A 22552-nucleotide genomic window follows, 5' to 3' on the forward strand; every position below is an offset into this window, starting at 1 on the left:
TGAAGATTTATTTTTGTCATTGTAACTTTAAGAAAAAAGTAGGTACACATTCACTTAATCAGTATTTTAAAATTTAATAACTGTGGCATTTCCATGCCCTATTAAAACATTGAAATTGTTAACATGCTTATTTTCTATTGTACCAATATGATTTATTGTGATGATGGCTCTTTCTTTAGCTGACATTGACGAGATGAGGATCCACTATGTCTTGAACAAAGGCAGCAAGGCAGCAAAGGACATCTTCTATTTCTCTGTTGAAGACAATGGTAAGTCGATACCAAAACCTTAAACAGGACTTATGGTTAATTGAAATCAATATGAAATGGAAAAAAATTAAATCATTTATATAGCAATCATAATCCGTAATGCCATAATACCAAGAAATGAATTATTTTTGTTTTATTTATGGTCCTGTGCCAAATGATTCTTAACAAAACACGTTTTAAGAAGAGAAAGCAATGAAGAATTTGATGATTTAAATATGAAATCTTTTACTTGACTTGGATTATATGTAACATTGTATAAGGCAAGTGAATCTTATCTTCAAGAAAGTCTGAGAATCTAGCTAGGGCTATCATTCTGAAACAAATTAGAAAATTCACCTTCAGACTTTGTGAGGATTTTTAGCTGTAGAACTGAATTGTATGGCTCCCTGGCCTTAGAATTGTAAGCTTTCTGGATGGGGTGAAAAATATATTTCCTGGCCTAGAGGAAAACTTGCTTAAAAACTGCCTGTTTGTGCTGCACCTATGTCTGTCTACCAGTATCTTCAAAGTAGCATAATGGGCAGCAACTAGTTAACAGAAGGCACTTTGCAGGGATATGATGATTATGCGGTTAGAAGAAAAATCATTTTGCAGTATGACAGGATAATAGCAGAAATTATGTCTGTGTGCTGCTTGCCACTCAATAACCTCCTTCAGTACAAATCATTACTCATTCCCAGTAAGTAACATGTGTTTTCTGCCTAAGTCATGTGTAATCAGTCCAGGACTGAATTTATTCAAAAGTAGTCCTGTATGAAAGGCTATATGGTGCACTGGGTTTGAATTCCAACTTGCCCTTGGACAAGTTGCCTTGTCCCCTTTGTCATTCACTCCCCATCTATAAAATGATGGTCTTTATACCTACGTCAAAACGTTGCTAAGAGGACTAAGTGAGATAATATATGTAAAGCACTTGGTACAAAATAGATGTTCATTAATGGTTACCTTCTCCCTTTCTGATGAAACTAACTACAGTGGAAACCACTAATCCCTCCTCTCCTTCTTCTCCCTTAAAGTTTATTTTTTTTTTTTATTTATTTTTTTTTTTTGAGACAGAGTGTCACTTTGTTGCCCTGGCTAGAGTGAGTGCCATGGCGTCAGCCTAGCTCACAGCAACCTCAAACTCCTGGGCTCAAGCAATCCTACTGCCTCAGCCTCCCGAGTAGCTGGGACTACAGGCATGCGCCACCATGCCTGGCTAATTTTTTCTATATATATTTTAGTTGGCCAGCTAATTTGTTTCTATTTTTTTAGTAGAGACGGGGTCTCGCTCTTGCTCAGAGCTGGTCTCGAACTCCTGACCTCAAGCGATCCACCCGCCTCGGCCTCCCAAAGTGCTAGGATTACAGGCGTGAGCCACCGCGCCCAGCTGTCCCTTAAAGTTTAAAATCAAATCTTTCCTCCCTTTCCCAAGTTCTCAAGAATCAAAGTTACTAAAAATATGCATTTATGCCTTTTAAACAGATTCATAAAGAAATGCAAGAAAAATATTTTATATTGAATACTTCCCTTTCTGGTTTTGAAAAGAATGATACCCTAAAAAGATGTACCTCTGACTCTGACACTATGCTTTGTGGACACTTCAGAAACCAAAGTCAGTTTAAATGATACTGTAATGTGAATCTTATGTAGCCACCATTTTTGAACATTTCCTATGGGCCAGCCAGTGCTTATAAGCATTATGATTTTTAGCCCTCACTACAAAATAAGAGGTAAATGCTATGATGCCCATTTTAAAATTAAGACACCACGGTTGAATAATTTGCCTAAAGTCATACAAGTAATAAGGAAGTGAGCCGGAATCAAAGCCAGGTCTTGCCGATTCCAAAGCCAAGGCTCTTAGCTGCTAACGCTACACTCACTTTGCTTTGGGAAGCTGAAACCATGGAAAGAAGTCAGAGAATAGGGCTGAGACTGCACTTCCTAACCTGACAAAGAAGCACCTTACAAATTAAAGTGATGAGAATGACCAAACACAGACTCCGCAACACTTGAGGACACATTTGTCCATAGCTGAACCTTAAAACACAAATGCATAAGCGAATTAAATATTTATGTATTCATTTATCTCATGGATTTTTAAATTGCCTTCTGAGTGCCACACACAGAGCTCAGATCCGTATCTGCCAGGGATGAGCATTCTTGGAACAGCTGATAAAAGATTCACTTTACACACTTTTGGATTTGATATTTTCAAATTTTATGAATCCATATCCTTACAGTAGCCAACTAAATCTCTTTTCTTTCAAAATACCGTAACTTTGAAAAGATTTTCCAAAAGGAATATTTAATGAAAATTAGAATTTGATCTATTAATATTTATTTTTCTTAACAGCACATAGCACTAACAAAGGTACTTCACACTTCTAGGGATACATTTTTCACCACTGGGCTGAAGTAGAATTTGTTGTTGTTTTCAGTACCAATATTCAAACCATTAAAAGAAGGCTGTGCCCTACCTGCAGACCTGTGTGTTAGGCGTATGCTGCAGGTGAGCTCAGGGGTCTTAAGAATGGAGGTACTGACAAAATGACCCTAGAGCTGCAATCTTACTAGAACCCCAAGAGCGATACCAGGTTCATAGGTTCTGAAACCAGATCCCAGCTCCATCCCTTGTAGTTGTGTACCTTTCAGAAATTCTAGTCTACGGCCATACGACTCTGAATGTGCCAATCTTGTCTGATCTTGGAAGCTAAGCAGGGTCGGGCCTGGTTAGTACTTGGATGGGAGAAACTCTGCTTTAGTTTGCTCATCTATGAATTGAACATAATGATAGCATGTACCCCTTAGGATTATTATGAGGATTTTATTAATCTACCATTGCTGCTGTAACAAATTACCACAAATTTAGTGGCTTCAAACAACATAAATCTGCCATCGTATAATCCTGGAGGTCAGAAGTCCAAAATGGTTCTTATGGACTAAAATCAAGGTCTGGACAAGACTTCACTTCTTTGTGGAGACTCTGGAGGAGAATCCATTCCCTTGCTTTTTCCAGCTTCTAGAGGCTGCCCCATTTCTCCATCCTCGAAGCCAGAAGTGCAGGAGTCTTTCTCCTGCTGCATCACTCTGACATTTCCTGCCTCCGTCTCTCATTTATATGGACCCTTATGATTACGTTGGGACCCCAGATAATCTAGGATAATCTCCCCATCTCGAGATCCTTCATTTAATCACATCTGCGAAGTGCCTTTTGCCATATAATGTAACATATTCACAGATTCTGGGAATTAAGATGTGGACATCTTTAGGGAACCATTGTCCTTCCCACCACAAGTATTAAAGGAACCGACACACACAAGGCACTTAGAAGGGTGCCTGGCACATGTAAGCACTTAGTAAATAATGTCTTTAAGATTATCAGCTGAGATACCAAATTTCATATGTTTCCTCTTCTAGCAAAAAGAAGTTTAATAATTTATTCCTCATGATATGAGGTCAACTTTTAAACTACTGTGATGAATTATTTTATTGGGGTACTGCCTGGAAGCCTGGGTTTCTCACCTCTTTTTCTCTGCCCACTTATAAACCAATTTCATATTTATTAGAAGTCCATCAAGTAGGCAAAGGGAAGAGAGGAAGCAACTCAATGTGCAGTTCCAGTCTTTGCTGCTACCTACTGAGTTGGTGCATAGTGAATATCTTTCCTGTCTAAATCTTATTTTCTGTAACAATTGTGTCTTTTTGCTCTGCTATAGTTAAATGAAGTAACATATACCAAAAATGTAACATGATACCTAGCATGTATCAGTTTTTCAGTAAAAATGAGTTTTCTTCACTTCTTTCCCTTATATAGTTATAGACATAACTATACTCATGTACAGAGTTTAACTGATAATTTAAATGGAAATTTCTGACATGACTGATTTGTATGTTTCATTAATTTCTGCAGTTTTAAGTAATCCAGACTAAGGTTATTGCAGTATAAGATCTCATTGGTGGTAAATTTCATTATGTTCAAGGTTATTATGAAAGCCACTGGTAGGACAGGGAATACATTTTAGATTTCTAAAGCTCTGAACTGTGCCAATTAAGCACACTGTCAAGGTCATTAATCTTCTTTCCCCAGGTCATTATACTCATAGATTCATAGATTTGTATTGAAATTTTTCATATTTCCACTATATATAACACTGAATCTGTCTTTTCCACTTACCATACAATAATATTGCTTTAAATTTGTATAACACTTAACATTTCTATAAAGTGTTTTACTGTAGTTATTCCATTTAGTTATTCCATTTGATCCTTACCACAACCTGCGAGATAGGAATTATTATCCCAAATTTTAAGATGATGAAATAGGCTAAAGGAACTAAAATTATCTGTACAAAGGAACCATCTAGAGGGACCAAGTCAATTCTTTCTAATAAGCCACACTGAATAGCTATATGCAAGTGAGACTATTTTAATTTTGTTACGTACTATAGATATTTAACTTTCTTCTTAAGACTAGAAAACAGATTGTTTAATTTTCTCTTAAATTATTCAGCATCTAAAGCCCATTTGATTAATGCTATGAACTTTGATATTTGAATTTAACCTCATACTTGCCTTGTGGTCCACATGAGTACCGATTTTCTGTTTAGGTGAGCTTTTTAAAGAAAATTATGAAAATAAAGAAGTAAAAGATAAGGAAGTTTATCAGGACAGTAGCAATGATAGAACTAATCATAAATCCAGTGAGTCTTCCCAGGCAGTTAAAGTAATATCATATTTACTTAGAACTTTAAACTGTAAAATATAACTGAGAATTCAAAAGCAAGGCAGAAATGTCTCTAAGTAGTCAAATTATCAGATCCATGGCCCAGTATCTTCACACTTGACTCAAAAAAAGCCTTTACGTGCTGCCTGTTTGCTCTTATTTCCCCCAAAATTCTAATTTTATTCTAAATAAAAACAGTGGTAAGAAAAGTATATGAGTTAAAAGCAAAGAGAGCTACACAATGCAGAAGAGATTAAAGTGAGCAGACAAAGAATTCAAGAGGCAGTGTAGTGATGGGACAAAATACCTGACATACTGCGATAGCTTCTTATAATATAGGGAAGGCATAATTGTAGCAAAACTGTAAAACAGTCTATGGGCCTTCCAAGATGATGTCATAATAAGTCTGTATTTGTTAATATGGAAAGAGGCTCAAAATGTGTTGTTAAATGAAAAAAGCCAAGCAGAAAACTGTGTAAAATTGTAAAGGAGACTACATTTTGATATATATGCACATATGAAAACGTCTAAAGTATGTATAGTGAGACGTTAAATTGTTTTACAGTGGCAATGATGGATTATAAATTGTTTTTCTTTTTACTTTTCTTTACATTTTCTTGTGTAAATGCTTTACAATGGCCACTACTGTTATTAGAAAAAAGCAATTTCCATTTAAGAAAAAAAAATGCTTGAATACATCACAACCAACTTGGTTCAATAATATTGATTAATATGACTAACCACATTATTCTGGCTTATATAAACGTCAAAAATATCCCCCTTAATAATGTAGTGGGTTCAAAAATCTAAACAAAGGAGAATCACATTGATTCTTCTCAGGCAGGAAGAAATCAACAACTAGACTTGTTGCCGAATTGTTCCCTCATGAGTCCTTCTTGCTTAGATCTTTTATGCCTTTATAGATGGTGACCAACAATGCATTGTTAGCCACTGGACAAGCTATAGGCAAGACAGATGAGGAGGCAATCGGAGCAGACAGCTAAAGGGACAGAGGAGACTCGCCAACAGTGTTCCCAGGGCCAGTAGAGCCAATCTGTGGAAGAATTCAGAGCTGTGAGAGGGAGGAAATGGCGACTGAGGGGTGGATTTCTGATTCTGTGCTCAGCAAAATGTTCTATCATCCACTCTCCCTTATGGGAGATTCCAGACAATCCTCCCTTTGTGTCATTTTTTTATGCTGAAACCATTGATTCTTTATAGAAAGATGGAAAAGGTATTAACTATTTATTTACCTGTTGGTCATCTTACAAGTTATCCAGAGAGTCACCTCATCCATATTTTCTGATTTTGCTATGGAAGCCAGGCCTGGAATTCAACTGGTGCTGCAGGCTATTTTTAACTACAAATTAATTCTTTTATAAAGGGCAACACACAAGATTCAGTCAGTTTTAGAAGAGGATTCAATGAACAAGGGAATGATAAGGAACAATATTGAAATGTATCCTAATGGGCACACTATTAAAACCTTGTTTCAGCATTATTGATTATACTTCACACTGAAAACTTTAAGTTTAAAATTGTGCACATAAATATCTGAACATAGTTATTTTTAACATAAATAGTCTAAAATATTTTAAATAGCCTACAATTTATTCAACAAATAACTGTGATCAACATTTTTAAAAAATAAAATACCCCCATCTACCCAAAGGAAAAAAAGACATTCTGTAAAAAAGACATCTGCACTAGAATGTTTACAGCAGCACAATTCACAACAGCAAAGATGTAGAAACAACCCAATTGCCCATCAATACATGAGTAGATTAACAAAATATGGTGTGTATATATATATATATATATATATATATATATATATGCACCATGGAGTACTATTCAGCCATAAAAAGAAATGACTTAATGTCTTTTGCAGTAATTTGGATGGAACTAGAGACCATTATCCTAAGTAAAGTATCTCAAAAATGGAAAAACAAACACCACATATACTTTCTAATAATTTGGAACTAATTGATGAACACACATGGGCACAGAGAGAAGTAAAAGTCACTGGAAATCAAGAGAGGAGGGGGGAGGCATAGCATTATAAAAGCTATCCATGTAACAAAAACATTTGTACCCCCTTAATATTTTGAAACTAAAAAAGAAAAAGAGAGAGAGAGAGAAAGAGAAAGAAAAGACAGAGAGAAAGAAAGAAAAAGGAGGGAGAGGGAAGGAAGGAAGGAAGGAAGGAAGGAAGGAAGGAAGGAAGATAGATAGATAGATAGATTGATTTAGGATAGTTTTTTAAAGTAGTTTCTACCAGTAAATCAATACCAACTATACCCAGGGACTGTGTCATCTAGATTGCATTATTATGTATCTCTTGCTTTTCATTTTCCAATTGCTAAATATCCTGATTACCACATACATCAATTTAAAAAACATCTTATTGCTTGAGAAGAAAGTTTATTGCTTGAAATATCAAATATGTTCTTGTCTTGCATTATGTAAACAGGCTCTTAAATAATCACTTCAGGAATAAATATAAAATAAAACTTTACAACCTCAAGATAAGGTCCTAAATTCCATATACACACACATCTACCTGGTAAGTAGATAATTATAAATATGCATGTGTATATTAATATATGAAGCATATATACACAATAGCTCTCTACAAAGAAAAAAACATTTGACTCATTTGTCGTGGCTAGTTAACACGTATCTATCTTCTTCATAATAATATAAAATACTTCATTTTCAAATTCAGGCTCAGCATTTACCCCCCACTTAACTCATCCCAGGTGTTGTGCTAGACATACCTTACCTCTCATTTAATCTCCACAATACCATCATGAGATAGATATGCTCCTCCATTTTATAGCTAAAGAAACCAAATTTTGATAAGGTTGAGTGAAATGGTTATTATTATTAATGTTATTATCACCAAAACATTCTAGGGAGTCACATGGAAGGATAAGAAAAATCACAAAATTCTAATCCTTCGAAAGTTAGGTCAGTATTAAAAGTATCTTTAAATAAGTTGATCTACTCTTAGTTTAAAAATTACACATTTCTCTGGAATAAAAAAGATTTAATTTAAAGCAAAAATTATAAGCAAACATCTGGAATCTGATGTTTATATACAATACATGCATTGAGACAAGTTCTTAGGTGACTTTTTTGGGTATTTATTTATTTATTTATTGGCAACAAACTGAACTAGAAAGATAATTGGGTACATTCCTTAGTGTTATGTAAAACCTCACATAAAATTAAATAAGAATTAAAAGCACATTTAAGAGTAGAGTCATGGTCTGTGCAAGAGAAGTCACCATCATGCACCGTCTTCCCTAACACAGTTATTTTTCCTGTTTCATGGGCCTCTCAGTATTACAGTCATTTTCCTTTTAGAGAAAATAAAGGCATTCCTCTGAATTCTTGCCTGTAAGCAGGCAAGTAGTGCAAGTAACTGAATGAAACCACTGCTACTTTTAGAAACTGAAAATCATGCTGTCTAGAGTCACTGAAGACAGACGTTCTCCAGTGCCTGTAGAAGTGAAGACAGTATTTTTAATAGAAAAACTATCTCCAGGCTGCATCCTGATTGAGTTTCAAATAGGTTGGGCTGCTGAGCATTTTGCTTATTATTCTCTGTCAAGACCGAGACACACTGTGTTATCTCCATGTATCATAATGATTCAGGCTTGTCTAAAGTAATTTCCCAAACATTAGGAATAACTATGCATATATCCATTTGCAAACTTTGCTTCAACTTACATTTATGAGAAACTTGCAGAGAAACAAAATATGTGTAAGAATCACAAAGTGGATAGCAAACCCTGGCCTCATTAGCAGGAGTCCATATAGTAAAATACACAAAGCATACCTGGTACTTAACCTGGCCAGGTTTCCAGAGGCCCATGCCCTAGCACTAGCACAAAAGTGGAAAGTCATTAGCGATGTAATTTCAGCTTCTTGATGAATTGAAGTCTCAGGCCAACATCGAGGGTCAGGGATGGAATGATCAAGTGATCAAGGTTCACAGAGTTTTGATAATTAGGTGTGTTATTAGAAAGAGACATACAAGTAGAATTTTCTGCTTTTACTTTTATTTTATGGCAATTATTTGAGAAAGTGAATATAAGAATGTATGTCCCACAGTGTGGCATAAGCAGAGGGAGGTTTAAGGCTTCCAGATAGATCATTATTAGTGATGCCATCAGGATTCCAGTTTTTTGCTTTTGCTTTTTTCTTCTTTCTTCAGACTCTACTTCCACCTTCTATTCTCATTTTCTTCTTCATTTGCTTTTTATTACTTTGGCCGAGCTTGCAGAATTAGCTCTGGATGTTCATCATATTATATAAAGTAAAAATTCTTCTTTTAAAGTAATTTCTGCATGGTATAATACACAGTTTTCATTATCTCTGACCATAGTCCTATCTAATAAATGTGCTGAAGAAGGTGTGGAATTTGTTATTTTTAGCAGTAAAAATTCTCTGAAACAGAATGATTTGTTATGGTATTTACTCATAAAAGCTAAGAACCCTTCGAAAACTCTGCTAAGAAAATAAAGTTCTACTAAAGAGAGAGAAATTGAATTTCCTTTGAAATTGGCCATGTAAAATGTTTCATTCACACAATGAGTTTCAGGAGCTAGACATCCTCTGTTTGATAATCAGGGAGGGCACCAAGCCACACTCAGGGCAGGCATTTTGCAGCACTGGCAGTATTTCAGCTGGAAGCATCCTTGTTCAGGAGAGCCAATTGAGTTACTCAACAGAAAAAGTTATGACAGATTGAAAATGGCCTGTGGTCTCTGCTTCCTCTGATGAAAAGAAATTGGAATATGTGCCAGGTGGCAAGGAATTGGGAGAAAAGAAAATGGGTTTCTTGAGATAATGACTTTCTAGTTTTTTTTAAGTGACTGGATATAACTGCTGGAGTTAAATGATTATTTGAGGGGAAGACTTGTAAGAGATTTCTCATTTCCTTTTTTAAAAGGTGGTTTGATTTAATATGCAATATTAAAGTAATAAATAATGTCCAGCATTAGATTCTTAGTGGCCAAAATTATTTATGCAGATGCATTAAAGAGAGCAAAGGCAAATCAGTTTTCCCCTAAGTAGTTTATTTTCAGTAGAATAAATCTATAGCTCTTAATCCAAGAGATCTATAGATAGAATGCAGAGAGATGGTAAACTTGAATTAAAAACAAACCTTTATTTTTACTAACCTCCACCTAAAATATAGTATTGACTCCAGTTATAAATAAATGTAGGTAACAAACAAAAATACTACTACTGTCACCTGTGACTTTGTACCCAGTAGAAATATCAAATTGCAGATATTTTCATATCAAATCACAGGCATTATAGAGATGTCAAAATATCCTTTACAGGCATCATTACTTTGAAATTTTGGTAGTAATTTTATCAGAAATTTCTTTTTTTAATAGTTTTATTGAGTCATAGTTCACACCCCATACAATTCACCCATGTAAAGTCTACAATTCAATAGTTTTTAGTATATTAGATTATTAATGTTTTAATTATAAAATTATGTAACATAAACTTTGTCATTTTTATCACTTTTAGGTGTAGAATTCAGTAGCATTAATTACATTCACAATGTTGTACAATCATCACCACCGTTTTCAAAACTTTTCTTCACCCCAGGCAGAAACTCTATAACCATTAAACAGTAACTCCCCACTTCCCTTCTCCTGGCCTCTGGTAACCTCTAATCTACTTTATGCCTCTATGAATTTGCTTTTCTAGATATTTCATATAAGTGGAATCATGCATTATTTATCCTTCTGTGTTGGGCTTCTCCCACTTAGCATAATGTCTTCAAGGTTCGGTACTTCATTTTTATGGCTGAATAATATTCCATTGTATGTAGACACCACATTTTGTTTATCCACCCATCTGTTGATAGACAGCTGGGTTGCTTCCACCTTTTTGTCTATTGTGAATAATGCTGGAATGAACACTGGATACAAGCATCTTTGAGTCCCTGCTTTCAATGCCCTTGGGGTTATACCTAAGAGTAAAATTACTGGATCTCATTTGGTAATTCTATGTTTAGCTTTTTGAGGAACTGCCAAACTGTTTTCCACAGCAGACGCAGAAATTTTTTAATATTGCAATAATTGTGTTATGATATAATTGGTTTTTACATAATCCTATGCATTTTATTTTATGCATTTAGCAACTTTGTTCTAAGGTAGGGACCACAGGCTTTCCCAGACTGCCAAAGCACAAAAAAGGTCAAGAACCTCTGTACGCTGTCTTCTCTTTTATCCAAGGCAAAATAATTTAAATTTGTAAAATTCTTGCAGGTATTTAGAGTCTGTAACTAAAAAGGGCCATCATTATAAAAATAATGACTTTGTATCATATGATCTTAGAAGTTTAGTACAAATAAGCTAGACTAATGGCTGAAGTTAAAAACACTTTCAGAAAAAATGTTTCTGAGTTGATAACATATGAAACATCTTTACCAACAAACATATGCTGAGAAAACGTAATATGCAATCCAATAGGCAATTATAAGTCAAACCTTTAATATCCTAGAGCATAAGGGCAGCTCATTGCCAAAGGTCCTTCCAGCCCTAAAATTCTAAGGATGTTAATTGACTATTCTATTGAATATTCAGCATGATCCCAGTAGGTCTAAATGGATCATTCTTATAGGAAGCAGTTCAAGAAAAATTTTCAATCACCATTAGCCTACTTCATGAAGAAATGAAGGCTTAGGCTTTCTAAAAAAAACATTATTATACAAACAAGTCCATATGTGATTAATATGTTACTTGATAAATGTGAGTGTGTTACAGAAACAGTTTAATTGAGTGTGATTAAGGGATGATGAAATGTGATTCATTTGCTGCAATGAAAAGTCAGGAAAAGTATGAAATAATTCTGAGCATCTCTTATTGAATTTTCTTTTGTGAATGTAAATACATAAAGAAAGCTTGGTTTTTTTTTTATCATGCTTTTAATGCAAAGAGCAGAAAGTATATAAAGCCCTAAACAATTCCTTTCCACATTAGTTTATGTTCTGTATTGTTGAACATAAATAATCAGCCACTTCTGGGGATTTGCCTTCCCTTTAATTTTTGCTTTCTTTTATTTTTTTATAAAATCTATTTATTTACCTGAAATGCACACTACATAACATTTTTAACAGCTTTATTGAGGTATAACTCACATACTACACAGTGCACCCTTTGAAAGTATACAAGTGAATGGTTTTTAGTATGTTCACAGGATTATGCAACCATCACCACAATTTTAGAACATTGCATCCCCTCAAAAAAGAAAGTCCACACCCACTAACAGTCACTCCTATTTCCCCCACCCATCCTCCCACTCTAGGCCTTAGCAACCACTAATCTACTCCCTGTCTTTATAGATTTGCCAGTTTGGGACCTTTCATCTAAATGGAATCTTGCAATATGTGCTCTTTTGTCTGGTTTCTGTCACTTCGCATGTTTTCAAGCTTCATCCATGTTGTAGCATGTATCAATACTTTTTATGAGCAAATAATATTCCATTGTGTGGATATACTGTACCACTTTTTATTTACCCATTCATCAGTTGATGGACATTTGGATTGTTTCTGCTTTTTGGCTATTACGAATAATGTTGTTATGAATATTCAAGAACAACTTTTTGTGTGCATATAAGATTTGCGTGGACGTATTTCTCTTGAGTATGTAGTGAGGAGTGGAAGTTTCCCCTTCAGTTTTGAGAAGTCAGGACTTCTTGATGTCTACTCTCTTTGCTGCCTTGGGAAACCTTTTATTTCAGCAGGAAGAGTAATAAGTGGCAACTAATAGGAAAGCAATTGGATTTCTTTTGAAAACATGTTTAAGCTTGGACATTTTCTAAGTATGCACAAATTACTTGTTTTCAAATTTATAATTAATATGGGGCAAGAAATTTTTAGTTCAATGCCTTAGAGAGGTTCAATGACCTAAGATTGTGATCTGTTTCCTTAAGAGACCTCATAACTTCAATAACACTTGTTCTAAGTAATACATGAGGGATGATTTCTAATTGATTATTGTGGTCAATTATACAACTTAATTTTTGACATAAAAGGCAAAGGTGTAACTTTGCCAAAAGGGCCCACCGACAGATGTCACAGTTTCAAGGTTCTAGATGTTGAACCTTAAATCAGGTAGTTCCAGATCTTTCATTCAGAGCAAGGGATGAGAGAACTCCCTGGCATCAGAGAAGTTTTAAATTAAGGAAACTATAAATTTACTAAACCCATTATTTCTCAAACTTATTTAAACACAAGATTTTTTTTTCCTTTAATGCAACACCTTTAAACTGCTAGTTCCATAGGACTCCACTCAGGAAATACCATTTAAATTATTTTGAATTCATACCAAAATCACATGAAAAAAAATTAATTCCATCGGTGCTTTCAAGCCTTACACCAAAATACCACTAAGGCCATATGAGAGTGAACCTGTCCTTAGGAGGGGCAAGGGCCAGGGACCTGGGGCCGTACCTTTAGAGCACTGAGAAGAGATTCATGAGAGGATGATTCCTGGGTGTAAGACACTTCGATTTTATTAACCACTGAATACAGCTTTGTTCACCTGCAATGTCTTTCTTCTCTCATTTTTTCATACGTAACCCAGTTGGGCTTGGTAATGCTGTTTCCCTGCTTCACCCGGGCTATTTCCTGATAAAATGGCTTCATATTGGCAGACACATTTTCTGTGATTAATTAGGGATGAGAGGGTAATATTTTCCTACGAAATTTCACCTTTCGGGCTTTAAATTGATTTTCCTCTGCAATTTCAATTTTTCTCTCCTATGAATTCATTTGTTAGGGGTGGAAAAAAAAGAGTCCTAAGTAGGAGAATGCTGGTGCACAGTGTAATGGAGGTTTTGGGGACAGTCAGATTTCTACACAGGTCCTTTCTGCTTTCTTGCACCCCCACCCCCCCTACCTCCAGCGTCTCTGGCTTCACTGACCTGCCTGGACTAGCCGAGGTGGAAATGGAAGGGGCAGCCTCACTGTGACCGCTCCCGCCAGCCACTTGCTCCTCCGTACTTAACTCTGGTTCCTTCAGTCGCTTAACCTGTTTCCTTGCTAGGGCCAACATGCTTTTGCTTGACAGTTCACTGCAAGTAGCAAGGCACAATAGAATGAACACAGGTTTGCAAATACAGTTTAAGAGTCTTTGCATGGCAAGTTCAGGAAAGGTGAGTCTTCCCTCTCCTTGGTCAAAAATTCCAAATGCCCAGGAAAGTGGAGCCACTCCAGATTAGCGGATGATGTCACTGCTTCATTCACAGTTGTTTAGGAAGAACCCGGTGTATGCATCCTATAGCAAAATATATAAACCACACTTATTGGAAAGCAAGTACACATAGAAGATTGGAAGGAATTGGATTCACCCTAGTTTATCTTTTCCTTTTATTCCTACCAACAATCATTTTCCCCTGAGTGTTTGGTGAATCTTTCTTACTGGTTTTTTTTTTTTTTTTTTTTTAGTGTGCTTTACATGAAAATTTTTTCCTAGCAGGTACTTCTCACTCAATCATTTAAATAATTTTTTTCATTATACTTCAAGTTATTATGTTACTTTTTAGACAAAAAGATTCTTTAGTTTGTTTTATTAAATATGAATGTAGACCAATAGTCCTCCTAAAGGTATTAGCTCAACTACTAGACATTGTTCTGCTTGTTCAAGAGTTCTCACTGTATAAACCTCCTACTGAAAGGAGCTTAATTTCTTTTTAATTTTTTGATGTTTCATACTAGTCAAAAGAAGATAGTCCCTCAACAACTTTTCTGCAAGAAGAGAGAAAAAAAGAGAGTCTCCTATTTCTAGAATTACCTAATAGGCACACATGATCCTTGTCACAATATTTGTTGTATAATTAAATTCCCTGAAAAGTCTTATAAAAAACACAAATCTGTACCCAGCCACCTAGATACTCTGATTAAATTTGTCTGATGTAAATCCTGGGCATCAGTGTTTTAGGCAACTCCCCCAGGCTATTCTAACGTGCAGCAAGGTTGGAAACTATGGTAGGCAAAATTCTGAGGTAAGCCACATAAGCACTTTCTGTATAACCTCTTCTCTTGCGTGTAGGTGGGGCCTGTGACTTGCTTCTAATCAGCAGAATATGTCAAAGCTGATGGATGCCACTCCTGTGATTAGGTTTGCACATATACATATGTGTGCATGTATCTCCATCTTGCTAGCACACACTAGAGAGATTCTCCTCTGGCCTTGAAGAAGCAAAGAGCCATGCTGTGAACTACCTATGGAATGAGCCACATGGCAGGGAACTTCAGGAAGCTTCTAGAAGCTAAGGGTGGCCTCCAGCCAACAGCCAGTAAGAAGCTGTTGGGACTGTCAGTTACACGGCCACGAGAAAATGAATTGTGCCAGAAATTGTGCCAGAAAATATAAATGAGATTGGGAGCAGATTCTTCCCTATTCGAGCCTCTATGTGAGAATGCAGTCCAACACACACCTTGATTTCAGTCTTTCAAACCCCAAGTAGGGGGTCCAGCTGAGCTGAGCCTAAATTCCTGACCCACTGAAACTGTGAAATAATAAATATGTGGTTTTTCCAGCTGCTAAGGTTGTGGAGATTTTTAAATGGCAATAGAAAACGAAGACAAGAACTACTCTCTAATAATTATATCATAGCCATTTGTGTTTTAGTTTTGCTACTTTATGCTTTATAGAGTTTGCCCAAAAGAATATAATTAAGCTCTATTATTTGCTGGACTCTAGGATCAGTTGTATAGCTTTGTTCTCCAAGTTTTCTTCATGTCCCCATTAAGAAAAGATAAGAAAGCATGCATACACCTCAATCTACCCAACTCACAGGACCCAAAGGGATTGAATGGGATTTATGTGTATATTTCATTTGCCAGTTTGATTTTCTATTGTTCATTATGGCTTTTAAAACTCCTTATGTATTATTCTTTTCTTTTAAAGGCAGGAAAAAGCCCATTTGAATGAATAGTTTAGTTATTTTTTAAAGGTATATCTTGAGGGCACACCAGGAAAACCAAATGAACAGGGAGGAAACTGGCAGCATTTGATACTAAGCACAAAACGGTGAGATGATACACACAGCTAGGGATTTGTGCAGAAATACAAAACACAGGAAAATCTTTTGAACCATTAGTTTTTCAGAGATACAAAAATGTAGCTCCAAGAACAAGTCCACTGAAATGAAAATAGTAATAACACTGAATTAAAGTACACAGTTCCATTCAGTGCACAACTGAGTCTTTTATATGAAAGCCACCTATGTTATTTCTACCTTCCTCTCCTTCTTTATCTTCTAAGAAGTGTATAAAGAAATAGACTTGATTTTAACTTAGTATTTCCTCACAGTTCAAAGGATTTTCTGATGTCCACATTGGGTGTGGACAATTTGATGTAGGAGTTATAGCATTTTAGTTGACCACCTTGCTAATCAGCATCCACTGCAATGACAGCAAAATTACCATCTGCTGGGAAAGAAGAGAGTGTAAATGAATTCTAAGGCCCTTCAGCCGCCAGCATTTCATTGTGTGTCTCTGCCTTCCCACATCCTCATCAAGGGCATCAGCATACTCACCAGAGAAATTCCAACCGTCTTAGCCGAGGCCTTTGAGTAGTTGAGAGCTGGGATATCAGTCCTTTGTAAAGTCTTTCCATGCGTCCAAGTTGAATTCATAGGAAATCAAAAGTCTCTATCTTATTCCATTCTTGTACAGCAAGCCAAATGCTGAAAAGATTTAGCAAACGATAATTAGAGAAACTGTCTCATAGATCAGCACTGACTGTTTTTAGATTCTGCTACAATTACAATAAAATGAGCAATAGTTTTAAAAAGCAGGGAGAGATGTGTTTTTAAAACCCCTCAAGGAGTCCTGGTTAACACTCTGGAGACATATTATTTGTCTGGCAAAAACCACAGAGAATTACTATCTCCTATTTAAATGGTGAGGAGAATAGGAACATAGGAATATTTTTAAAAGGAATACTGAGACCAGTACAGTGATCAAGTAAATGAGCACTGATTTTATTTACTTGCCAACAAGGAAACACACATCAGCGAAGAAATTCAGAGTGGTATGTATCCAGAGAAAGGAGAAGTTCATTGTGATTATGTTAATTAAGGACTGAAGCCTGTACACAGGAAAGGATAGAATGAATCCTTATTGCTGATATAATTGATTAAAACAAGTCCTGTTGTTCACCGATCATGGAAGACTCTTCCACTGGGCCTGGGTTTAGCATGCCACAGTCATTGATCATCTTTGGCTGTTGGGTTGCTTTAAGTTCATTGTAGCTTATCAGCTATGACTGGTCAGAACTAGCTGTGGGGAAGCACGGCATCCAGTTTTGATATCCCCTAGGCAAGAGCTGCTGCAAGTGGGTTCTTTTACAGTCCCTCCTCTTGGTTTTCAGCCATCCAGGCAAAACAAGATGACTACAATAGCATAGGCAAATTATCAGATTTTTGGGTCTATACTACTCTCTTTGTTTGGAGGGCTAATTTCACACACTATTAGCGTCTTTCCCAGAGTCACTTCAGATTCATTTTGTTTGTATTATAGAATGATCAGATGGATGAACTGATGGAATCGTGGCTGTGTAACAGCATTTATGATTTTGTTAAGAATTGGCATGACAAAAGCAATGATTGGGATCTAAATAGCGTAACTAATGTTTACAGAATGCTCCCCAGCTAGCTTCTTGTTTTGCCAAGACCAGACCGTGAGAGTGTGTGTCATGGATTGGTTTGCTCAATTTGAACAATCAATTGGATTTTTCTTAAATTTCATGCAACGTTTCCCCAACTGGTCCTCAAACATTCATCCAGAGGCAACAGAAGGTATTAACCAGTGTACAAACAGAATCTCAATTTGTCATATATAATCTGGAGCAATTCTGTCATCTAGTACCATTGTGGCAAGTGCGTGGAGGCTCATCTGTCAAGCCTGTACTGCAGGTATAGTTTCACTGGCAATGACAGATGCAATGAGAAAAAGATTTGTATGCAGCTTTCCAATGCAGGCACTCCAAGCCAAGCAAGAAAGCCTCGTGGAAAGCAATGAGTGTCTTCAACTCTTATAGAAAGGCCTATCTATCATCAAAAATGTTGTCAATATGCATTATTGATGAATGAAGGGAATGGGCAATTTAAACCTGGTGAAGGATCTTGTTAACACTCCCAGGTTAACATTTCTCCTTTCCTGGGTTGGCGTTAGTATATTTAATTTTCATGAAGGAAAAATGAACAAGAGTTCATGTGGCCAGTGTATGTATCGGGAAGAATGCAGAAGCTTCCCAAAGGCTAAAGTCCTGATCCAAAGTTTGTCTGATGAACAAGGTGAGCAGAGGAAGATGGAAGAACATAAGATGTGGAGCATGGGTGTGATGAAGGAGAACTTAGTGATGATGAAGAGTTGAAAGTTGCCCCTGGAGCTCAGATACGGTCCTGTGATGATTTCTGCACTGCTGAGGCAGAAATCTGACTGCAATATAATCCATTTCAAACTTTACAGTGAAATTTAACAGATATGGAATCTCATTCTTACAAATTTATTTGGTAAATGATATTCTCTTTGTTTTACTATCCTTATTGAAATTAAATTGGCTTTATTTTGTAAAACTAAGATTTGTAAGCCACAGAATTTAAGTTCAAGAAAAAAAGCCAAAAATCAGTTGGTTGTAGCTGCAAGAATTATTTCTGGGCTCTCTGTTCTCATGGGTCTATGTGTCTGTTTTTATGCCAACACCATGCTGTTTTGGTTACTATGGCTTTGTAATATGATTTGAAGTCAGGTACTATGATGCCTCCAGCTTTGTTCTTTTTGCTCAGCATTGCTTTGGCTATTCAGGGTCTGCTGTGGTTCTACATAAATTTTTGGATTTTTTTTTATATTTCTGTGAAGAATGTTATTGGTATTTTGATAGGAATTGCTCTAAATCTGCAGATTGCTTTGGGTAATATGGCCATTTTAACAATATTAATTCCTTCAATTTATGAACATAAGATATCATTCCATTTCTTTGTGTCCCCTTTAATTTCTTCACCAGTGTTTTATAGTTTTCAGTGTAGAGATCATTCACTTCTTTGGTTGAGTTTATTCCTAGGTATTTTAAGTGATTTTTAAACTGAATTTCTATTTACCATGACTGCAGGCAGTATCCAGGTTCAGTCTTCCACTGAACATGATTCAGCTATGACCTATTCTGTCATTTTTTATTCTGCCACTGTATAGCATCATTCAAAAAGAGCTCCATTGTCCTCAGGGTCTATAAGATTTATGGATTTGACAGTTGATTGCTTTAGGGGAACTCACCGGGACCATTTATAGCTTGTGCTATTAAAAAGGCATTTTTATTTCCTGAAAAAATGAATATTTTACCCAAGAGTTTATAAGTTGAGTGGAAGTTTTTTATTTATCTAGCAGTTGTTGATTTGTGGTCTGGCAGGAAGGAATTCCTGGCAAATGGAATGCTTCTCCTGAAAAGAAAAGCTCAGCTTATATTCTCAGCCTGGTCAGTGCTTGCCAAGAACTAGGCTAATGATATCTGTTGAAAATCTGGCTTGACCGTTTTTGTAATGCGTAGACTAACAATGGAGATAACTATGACAGAGCTGCGCTGTGGTTTACTTAGCTTCCAACCTTTCCTCCCTAATTATTGTTTCATGAAATCTCAACAATAACTCTCACTCAGAGGTCATTCCCCATTCATTTGGAGATTGGTTGGATGGTTTTAAGATTTAACTAAACTCACTGACGATAGTCAGTGAATATACTTGGTTCTAAAATCTGCCCTGTGGTCAGTCGGGCTTTATCTTCATGCCACCACAATCCTTCCTATTCATGTCCTTTTTTTCATGTGGACCTTCAGGTGGCTCCCCCTTTCCTCACATTTATGAATCAAATTGCTCTTGGAATCATTTTATAGCTCCCTTGAGCACATTGTATACATAAGCTGGAATGTGGATGTGACATTTAGCTATTTATTCTTAGGAAAGTAAGTGATTCTTACTTTTATGCCCACTGTTCAGAGCTATTATACTAGTCACTGACATCAGCAGGGCTGGCTCCTGTGTTGGGCACCCACAAGGAAGCTTCAGAGCTTGGTTTGATAAGGGACCAGGCCTCCCTAAGGTATATAGTACACTATGGATTTTCAAGAAGTATTCATTTTTACTTATTATACTATCACATTTCTAATGCCGATCAAGTGTAAATCAATATGACCAGTGTGATGTGATCAATTTACAGAACAAAAGGAGAGCCAGACTTTGAGTAAAAAGTTAAAATCATGCAATATGGAAATGCGAGGCATTTTTTATCATTTTTTTGAAAAAGGTTTCTTTAGAATAAGACACTCAGACTTAAATATTGGCTCATAGCCTGGATGTACACAAAGTATTTTGTAGAAGAGGAAGCTCTAAGCTAAAAATCTAAAAGCTTGATTGATTATAGATACTGGCTCTGTTACTGACTAGAAAAAATGATGGCTTTATACTATGTTATTACTAGACATTTTTAACTGATTATGTACATAGCTATGAACAAGGTAATAGAAGCAATACAATTACAAACTCTACATGGGTTAAATTATTAGGAGTGCTCATTCTGTTTTTCTTGAAATCTATATTTAGGTCAGTTTTTCTCCCAGAAGCATTCAGTCATTCAGTCATTCAATAGCTATTTAATGAGCCCCTGTTAATTGCCAGACACAGTGCTGTGTGCTAGGGACTCTAAGAATAAAAGACACCAGCAATTAGCTACAAATCTAGAAAGATACTGACATGTAGACAATTAACTACAGTAGTGTGAGAGGTGCAAGAAAGAAGGTATATGCAAGGGTGGCAGAGATAACCATTGCCAAAGGGAGCTTCATCAAGGGACAACCTTTAAACTGGGCCTTGTAGGATGAATAAGAGTTTTCAGAGCTGTGAAACAGCACCATGAGCTTGGTATAACTGGCCCATGGGCTCCAACGGCAGTAAGAGAAGTAGGAGATGACAGAGAGAGAGAAAGGACCCAGATCGTCATTGCTTCTCGGCCTTTGGGCTAAGATCAAGTGCAGAAAGGATCCAGATTGTGGAGGGCTTTGCCTATTTCTTAATTTACTTACCAGCTCTGTGACCTTGAGTGAGGCACAGTTACTGAACCACAGGTTCTTCATTTGTCAGATGGCAAGTATGTCTGCTCCTGCTCTTCCCAGTTGTTGTAAAGATTGGATTTTCACAAGAGATAATGGATATGGAAAGACTCGATTATAATATTCAGTCAGGGTTAAGATTACACCTCTAGGTCTGCCAGTGACTTCTGTACCCAGGTGGTTCATGTGGCTTCAGGAGAACTCACCCTCCTTACTCGTGCTTAACCTCAAAAGAGCTTAAAACTCACATTCAATTTATCACATTACACTGATTTATGCTAAGTAATATTTTTGTTTGCCCAAACTGGGACATAATAAGTAAATATATTTTCTCTGTTGCTCTGATGGTGCCATATTCTAAGGGGGCATAAAGAATCAGGGAATGTTAGACCTGAAAAGCAACTCAGAAAGTGTGTAATTCCACTCCCTCATCTGAGAGGTGAGGGGATGAGGCCCTGAGAAGTAAGCAGTTCACCCAGGGCCCCATCTCTAGCTAGTGGTGTCGCCAAGACTCCAGCCCAGGCCTCCTCACTCCGAGTCCAGTTCTCTTCCCACCACGTCCTGACGCCTCTGCGTACGTCAAGTTGAACTATATGAAACTGCTGGCTCCAGCCATTTTTGACCTGAAGAAAATAACAACTCTTTCTGGTTTTGACCTGATAGAAAGACTCACCCTGCTGGCCTGGCCAGCCTGCTGCTCAGATTCTGAGTAGAAGAACTTTTCCTTCCATGACCTCTGTCGGTGGAGAAGTGCTCTCTTCCCGCTCAGAACCCTGCATGCAAACTTAGGTTTAGGGAAATTCAAACTTTTCTAAAACTTCCACATCCATCATCGCATTTGATCCTTATAACAATCTCAAGATGGAAGGGAAGAATCTCTGAAAGGAAAAATTTAAGACACTACCAAATTAATAATTTGGAAATGAATGTAAATTATTTCACGCAGTAATAAAAAGAGTGAGAAATAAGTGATACTAAGGGCAGATGACGCGCCTGGGGGTGGCAGTTACGTAGGCAGGCGTGGGCTGTCTGTGGGTGGTGCTGGCGGCCACCTTCCCCTGCTGCCACAGCGACCTCATTAGTCCAGTAGGCAGCGCTGGGGTACACTGCTCTGTGTCTTCTCACCAATGACAAATCAGGACTCTGTCGCAGACAATCTATTTAAATTACTGGACTGCTTAGGCCACAGCAAGCCCTGGTGTCCCTGGCCCCACAGTGTAGGAATCAAACATAGTCTTTGCCTCCGATGCGAAAGAAAAGAAAATAGATATAAAAATGGAGAAAGTTCAGTACATGAAAGCACTCAGTCACTTTCTCTGGACCTATCTAGATTGTATTGAAAAAGGAGCAGGATTATTTTGATCTCTAAACAGGAAGTTGCCATATTATATTTTCTCTGGAAGGAAGAGTTTGTTTGAACATCCTCCTTAAATTGC

General features: G+C 36.7%; 1 protein-coding gene and 1 long non-coding RNA gene across 2 annotated transcripts in view; one reads left to right on the top strand and one right to left on the bottom strand.

Annotated features, from left to right (window-relative positions):
• FREM3 (FRAS1 related extracellular matrix 3) overlaps positions 1-22552 on the top strand; it is a 59852-nt gene that overhangs the window by 6366 nt on the left and 30934 nt on the right. Inside the window, exon 2 of the mRNA XM_045552201.1 lies at positions 180-269. Coding sequence (XP_045408157.1) covers positions 180-269 — 90 coding nt within the window. The remainder of the gene's footprint in view (positions 1-179; positions 270-22552) is intronic.
• On the bottom strand, positions 12931-21927 carry LOC123638533. Its single transcript, XR_006735383.1, has 4 exons — positions 21790-21927; positions 21090-21166; positions 16555-16704; positions 12931-14288 (listed from the first exon to the last, which is right to left on the bottom strand). It is a non-coding gene; the product is annotated as an uncharacterized LOC123638533 (long non-coding RNA).

The sequence above is a fragment of the Lemur catta genome, chromosome 5 (genome assembly GCF_020740605.2).
Source record: "Lemur catta isolate mLemCat1 chromosome 5, mLemCat1.pri, whole genome shotgun sequence".
Classification (NCBI taxonomy): Eukaryota; Metazoa; Chordata; class Mammalia; order Primates; family Lemuridae; genus Lemur; species Lemur catta.